This window comes from Anopheles marshallii, chromosome 2 (genome assembly GCF_943734725.1).
Source record: "Anopheles marshallii chromosome 2, idAnoMarsDA_429_01, whole genome shotgun sequence".
Classification (NCBI taxonomy): Eukaryota; Metazoa; Arthropoda; class Insecta; order Diptera; family Culicidae; genus Anopheles; species Anopheles marshallii.
This window is the reverse complement of record NC_071326.1, coordinates 45,788,314-45,795,629: the sequence shown is the minus strand read 5'-3', so window position 1 is coordinate 45,795,629 and position 7,316 is coordinate 45,788,314. Positions and strand designations below refer to the sequence as shown.

The 7,316-nt window shown below is 42.1% G+C and overlaps 1 protein-coding gene across 1 annotated transcript; it reads right to left on the bottom strand.

Moving 5' to 3' along the window:
• Positions 1-4,612: 4,612 nt before the first annotated feature.
• Positions 4,613-5,147, bottom strand: LOC128709028 (uncharacterized). The gene is made up of 2 exons (XM_053804013.1): positions 5,097-5,147; positions 4,613-5,023 (listed from the first exon to the last, which is right to left on the bottom strand). Exons 1-2 carry the CDS (start codon positions 5,145-5,147, stop codon positions 4,613-4,615), a joined length of 462 nt encoding a protein of 153 aa, XP_053659988.1.
• Between the last annotated feature and the right edge of the window lie 2,169 nt (positions 5,148-7,316).

Sequence of the window (7,316 nt, the reverse complement as noted above, 5' to 3'; positions counted from 1 at the left end):
CTCTCACGAAAAATATTTGCCGTGCAAAAAAACACAGATACTTTAAAAAGAAAAGATCCTTTGGCGACGCAATCGATTAAAAGAAGCACGAGTAGCAAAACGGCAAAAACGCATAACCCCGTCAACCAACGATGCATTTGCATTGCCTGCTGGCTGCGCCTTGGCTGCATTCGTGACGTTGCACTCCCGCCAAGGGAGGCGCGGTCAAGTAATTCGATTAAATTAACCTGCATTTATCAGCAATCCGGGTTGGCGAATGGGTGCGAATCGATCGCACAGGAGAAACCTGTGAAGAAAAAGTCTGCTGCCTGGTTTTGCTCGTTACTCTCCCGGGCTCGGAAATCGGTTCATTAATTTATGTTACAAACTAGATCCCGCCACTGGTGATTTGGTCTGTCGCAGCAGCGTGTGGAAGCAGACGGCATGGAAGAAGAGGGAGGAGGAGACAGTTGCGCGTTGATTACAAAAATTTATTTCTAGTTCTAGCGTTCACCCCGAAACGGTTATGGCGGTGATTTTAATTGGCTGCCGAAGGGCATACATTTCACCGGCCAGCTACGGTAGCTGTCCCGGTGACCAGGCAACCGGTAGCAAATGGGTCACATTTTAGACGGTAAGAAAAAATTCAAACCCATAATACGAACGGTACGTATTTTTACATTCATTTGTATTGCTGCTTCTGATTGGCGAACGGGAAGTTTTGTTTGGTGGTGGTATGCAGTTTCGCGTAATTATGTTGTAAGTAGCTAATCGAAAGGAAAACAAATGGCGCTTCATTAATTGCTTGTTGATGTTTTTTTTAGCTCCGTCTATCTAGCAGGTTGAAGCAAACCATTAAAGTTAGTTGCAATCGATGAGTGCTAGTGAATTATAAAAAAGTTTTGGAAATCTACATATTATACACCAGCATTATAGTTGTTTTTAACCGGTATCAGAGCATTGCATGTCTCTGATCACATAGGAAATTGGAGGACTTTAAACTTTGAAGAGAAACTTTCGAGAAAGGAAGTATTGAATGTGACAAATTCATAACCCCTACTGTGTCGAATCGCGATATTCTGAGACAGCAGGAATTCGAATACGCATCGATTATCTTTGACTTGGTCAAGGAGAGCGGTAGCACTCTGGGATACCTCCTACTTCCTGTTACGTATATATTCGACTAATCTGTCCCAGGTCCCGAGGTCGACAAACTATGGCTCGCGAGCCGCATATTATTCTTTGGTCTGTTTTAATTGTGATTCTTCGTCAATTTCACCAAGATTTGTGACTGCATTTAAACCTTATTGGTGATTGATTGGTGATTCATGAGAATATTGGAATAAACTCTAGACATTTTTAATTATTTTCTTTGACATCGAAAAAGAACAATTGTGTCCTATGCACACAATTATTGAAATGATTTCCTCATAAGGTGCGAAACGTTCAGTAACCATGGCCATACCATCGACATTTTAATACATAATTCGAGGTAAAACCTGGTCCTTGCCAACAATTAACAGTTTAGTTTCCATCAAAATAACGCTTCCGTTTTCGTTCATACCTTGGCTTTTTGAAACTCATTCTACGTGTATTGTTAAGTTATTTGGTTCGTTACTCCAGGAACTTTGACGACCACTTGTCTAGTTATCTAGTTAATTGGCAGTTGTTAGCAGTAGTAAAAGTTTAGTTAGTCTGAATAAGCATAGTTGGCTAACACTTTTGTGCAATATGTTTTAAGAATTCGTAAATGTAATGTAGGTCATTATTGTTTAATGCTTTGTTATGTGCTGTCTAGATGGTCGGCCGGTTTTTTTCACAAATAGCTACCAAGTCTGGCGGGTTAAGATTCATATTATTGTTGCGTGACGGATAGTACTCCACCGATTTAATTTATAAATCGTGTGGCATGACAAACCATTCGAAAATTTGGAAAAATTACTTCAATCCATGTTATTGACCCTTTATGGTAGTTATCTTTCACTTCCATTATATTACAATGGAAAAATGCACTCGCCAAGAAAGCTGCATATCACGCAAACTCTCCCCCAACACTAATAACGCTAAAGTGAATGAAGAAATTTTCCCTACTGCTGAGAATTTGGTATTTGAATGAAAGTTAAGCCGCTTGATGATACGGTGCGTTCGTAACCTCTTCGGTTCCATCGATAACTGAACCGATTGAGACGAGGGCAATCAGACCGACTGGAGTGACATCCGTCACTAATCCTTGTCTTAAGGTAATCATTTTATTGGCCAATCTTTACAGACCACTTCGGCTACTAACGGTCTTTCCCCATTCCCATCGGCTCGAACATTCGTTTCTTATTTTTTGTTCTCAATGTCGATCCATGCGTCGCCATTTGTCTTTAGTTTTTGGGTTGTCGTGCTTTTGATTGACCAACTTTGAGAAAGGGAAACGATTTAAGAACATTCTGAAAGCTGATCGAATAACCATCGACTGCATCCAGGTTTGGTACGGTACGGAATATGCTTCAAGAATGAATGAAATCTAATTAATTCATCCACAAAAACCCCTAGCCGATTCAACAGTGTGTTTTACATCAAACAAAATTTTTAAAACGTGTTTTTGAAAAAAACATTAACGTCAGATCATACATAACAGCTTTCGTCTGCCGATCCAAAAATTCTGACATTCCAATTCCAACGCTTTTTATTGGACCCGTGTTCAACGAAAGGTACCCGCTATGAACTCGCTATCCAAAAACAAACATACAACATCTCAATCACGGTCGTCAAGAATGTGGCTGACATGGTTACGGGCGGGGATGGGATTTCGTTTAACACGCCTGCATATAACACTCTTAACACATTCCCGTTGATCCTTTTTACGTGATGTCATAAATTTTTCTTACGACATAAATGCCTTCCCCTTTGAGTGAAACGGATCAGAAGGAAAAAAAAAACAATTCACTCACACACACGAGCTTAAAGCAGCGCCAAAGCACAACGTGCGGTTCACGAAGGAAAAACAAAAGTGTACACTTCACGGCTCGATACCGATTGTGTGGCTGAATTGATCGAGGTGTTTTGTAACGTGAGTGAATGTATGTAGTGTGTAGCCCAACTGTGTTTTGGCTTGCGGTGCAATGGAGCGCGGCAAAGGAGATGCTAATTAATTTGCATACAATTGTCTGCTGTTGCTTAATTCAATTCACATTCGATCCGAATCGGTTAAACGGTTCGTGAAATGGGGGAAACGAACTGTGCAAAACAAATTGAAGGTAGTAAATTGTATGCTTGCATACTCATTTGTTTAAAAAAACAAGCTAGTAAGCTTACATTTTCCGATGGCTATTGAAGGTAAGCGATGCTAAGAGGTCTTGAAGAATTTCTTGAAGAATGAAGACTTAAAATTGTATCACATTCTTAAGCAATTTTCACTCCCCTCGAAATTTCCCTCCAACAATGATTTATAATGTTTCCGGCGCTGCACTGTCACGTTATTTGTACTATTATTTGTATCGTTTCATAACGAACGGTGCATCCCATTACTCCTTTCAGCAACTGCAAATCCATCGCATGCAGTCATGTTTTGAGCGGCAAAACTGAGAAACACAAAAAAAAACCATTACAGCCTGACCATTCCCTTCGGCCATGTCAGATGATCGCAGCCGGGCAAATCGGCACCGCAACGAACAAACGACCGTCTTCGGTTTGCATCGAAAGCGAAAATCGAATGTTAACCCAGCCCGAAAAATAAGAAACGAAGATTAAACCAACGATTTCAACGCAAAATCCGTCGTACTGCAAAAAAAAGCCTCAAAATGAGCTTTCGTACCGGTGGCGAAAGAAAGGAAACCATTGTACGGCGGGACGCCCGAAAGGAAATGGCTATAAAGTGCAACCCGTGCCGGGCGGGTACGGGCAGCAAATGTTGCTGAAACGGGAACAATTTTCGTTACTCAGTTTTATGATTATTTATTATTTGCATATACGATGTTGATTTCTGTGTTTAAAATGTGTATAAATAAAAACAACGTACATAAATAATATTCATTAAAATTCACTTCATCGTGTTTTATTGCGAGGCAACGGCGGTATCATCATGTATCGCAGAACCCGGCACGTACCGTGCCTTTCATCTCCACCCAGTTACACGGCCAGGCTTTTGGTGGTGCTTTGGTAAAGGGGAAATAAGATTCAACTCGCTTTTTTATGATTCGCTGGAGAGCTTTTCCGCACCACATTTATGTTCCCGCAATCGCGGTAAAACCAATCTTGGCCGTATCGTTCAACAAGTGTCCTTCCGCTCGGAGCAATATTTCGATTTCGTTTTCACGAGCCACTGCTAAACGTTTACGACTCGAAAACGGCTATTCATCCAATGCCTGCCTTGTTCCTTGAACCTTGCTCTGTGCGAGTTCCGCAGTACGGGCGATTCCATGCTGTGTTTTATTTAGATTTGAAAGCGCTGTTTCCTGATTTGATTATGAACATTCTTTCCGAATTCCGGGCTTCCGTTTGAGTTGGGAATAAAATTTATCCTGTTTTTTTTAATCGAATCATGCTACTTCATAAACAAAATGAAAACTAATGTGTGTTAGCTTTTTGCATAATTTTCAAAAAAAAAAAAAAACACTGAAAATCATGTCAATAAGTCAATAAGAAGTTACCCCAATGCACTTGCCCTTGCCAATGCACGCTGAATAGCTTGCTGTCGCACTTGATCACGGTATTGAGCTATTAGCCCATCCTCAACACTCGTTGTACCGGTGCTTGATGATCCGGAGGTTGTAGATTCGCTAGTAGAAGTCGCTTCCGCATCAGTGCTGCTGGTAGAAGATTCACTTTGCGTCGTAGACTCTGTGGTACTGGTAGCACTTTGCGTCGTTGACTCCACGGTGGAGGTAGTTGCCGCACTGCTGGTACTACTTTCCGAAGCAGTTGTACTCGAATTGGAGCTACTACTCGTAGTGGTAGTGGGTTCAGTCGTAGTAGTAATGCCGTATCGCTGTTGAATGCGCTGTTGTGCAATTTGAGCTCGAAGTTCTTGTATTGTAAGACAATTCACTGCCACCAACTGGAAGAGAGCGTGTTTTTGGAGAACGAACTTTCTTTTGACGATCTCAATACATGTCACTGTTAATATTTACCATGCAGGAGACCGCCAAAACCACGGTGAGTGTTGTTTTATAATGATGCATTTTATAGTGGACTACAGTTCGGGGAAGATTACTGGATTGGCTCTCAAACGGGTGAAACCTTTATATATAGATCGTCCACAATTGCAACTGAATAAACAGTGCGCTTGAAACGTCACAAATAAAAGCGCTCGTACTAATCGTATGTTAATATTTCCAAATGGTCAGTTACTCTGCGTTAATAATGCTTGTTAACAAATAGGAAGAATCAAACGAATAATAATTTTAAAAAAGATATTCTGTCTCACGTTTGTTGCAATGTGACCATACAATCAACTTAAGCAGCAGTTCAAAAAGCAATTTAACCGTCATTGGAGCGAAAGCTACTATCACTTTTACTCCAGCAGGCATGTGCGGATGCACGCCAACGTCCCATAAAGTTCGCTGCCATTTTCCGCCACTAAAACAAACAAAGTGCATCGTAAATTTAATCAACCACGCTACGACAACATACTGGCAAACTGAAGCGCTGAACAGAGACCCGTCCCCTGTCAGCGCCCTAGGAACGGTACCCTAAACTAACGAATCTAATGGCTTGGTTGGTTGGCTCCGGTTTGGAGGTTAAATTATACCACAAATAAAACCTCTTCAAAAATGTCCCAATTGGAACATGCATAAACATTTATACACACAAACTGCACATCGGCTTGAAGAAAATATGGAATCCACGCTAAAGACCTGGCGAACAAACGATAACGATAGCTTCCAACCATGAAGCACGGCTGAAAACATGCATTTCTGGTCGATTTTGCGTAATTATAACGAAATAAAAGAAAACGAACCGAACGTGCCCTGCATGTGCTGGAACGCATTCTTGACGGCACACCGCATGGCTGAAGGAGCCGGAATCGATCGAAATATTTTCGATGATCATCGAAATCCCAATAAAACAACAGACAACAACGGCAGTTATCGCCGGTAACAACCGATAACGCGAGCCCGGTACGAGTTTGGCCGCTTTTTCCCCGAATCGAGTGGTATGGAGGGAAGGCATCCCGCGGGGTTCATTAACATTTCGTCATCTAATTACGCTGACGATTAGTATGCAAATTTAGGTGATGTTTTACCTTACGAGCACCCACCCTCGTCGGTCACCGCACACTCGGGAGCACTGCTCCGGGGGTGCATCATCACCCCCTACAAAGCACACCGGTAGAAATGAAACCTGCTCCAGAACTGTAAGGCTCAAAACGTACCGGGCGGAACCGTGTCTGTCAACTGCGATCGGTTGACGACCATTCGACAGCTATTTGGCAGCTTGTTTCGTTCGAGACACATCAAACCGAGCTCGAAGAAAACAATCCAGACGCACCGCACCGCCTGTCTGGCAGGTGTGTTGATTATTTAAAAATATTGATTATTTCTGTTTTACCCTGTGTCCCTCTCGAAGACACTCCCAACCTGAATGCTATAAAGCGACGTGTGTAACGAAGACGTGGAATATGAACCAAACCAAAAAAAAATGACATCCCGATCGTTAGCTGCAAACCGCAACAAGCCGTAAATTATGTCATAATTAGCCTGGGACGTGCATAACGCGCTCAACACCGCACTATAACACACCGCAACGCGTCTTACCAAAGCTTGTTGCGCACAAATTAAAACAGCTCTCACCCTTCGTTGGATTCCTTTTTCCATACAGGGAACGGTTTTGTGGACCGTTGAAGGTATGGAGACATTTGAAAAAGGGTGTTTTTCTCTAAGATAATCGGAGGTTATCTTGTAACACGCCCGATCATCAAACATAACCGCGTATTGTCGGGATTTAGGGTTGATCCGGATCGATCGGTTAGATCTTTCATTGATCTTTCGAGATAGATGGCCCTTTCTGATCAGTGTGCGATCGTGTGACAACTTTAACCTAACAAAACCCTTTTCGGAGCGGGTGCGCTTTGAATTTCTTTCATCTTTTCGTTAGCTTCTCGAAAAATAGAGCTTAATATCGTGAAGACAACCCCAACATTTGTCAGATAAATCCATATTTATGCCGACGTTGTCGACATCGGTCCAAGATCGCTCGATCACGATAAGTCCCCCAGCAGCATGTGCCGTCACGCGATCCGTATCTCAATGCACTCGCTTCTACTCCTGGCGTTCCCTCGTGAATCAGCTTGGCTAATAACACAATTTGACTGTTTTTAATTGGCTTTAAATGAGCTAAAATTTTTCATA

Coding starts and splice junctions, on each gene's coding strand:
- LOC128709028 (XM_053804013.1), bottom strand. CDS start 5,147: ATGCATCATTATAAAACAACACTCACCGTGGTTTTGGCGGTCTCCTGC. Junction 5,024..5,096: donor TTTTGGCGGTCTCCTGCATG/GTAAATATTAAC, acceptor GCTCTCTTCCAG/TTGGTGGCAGTGAATTGTCT.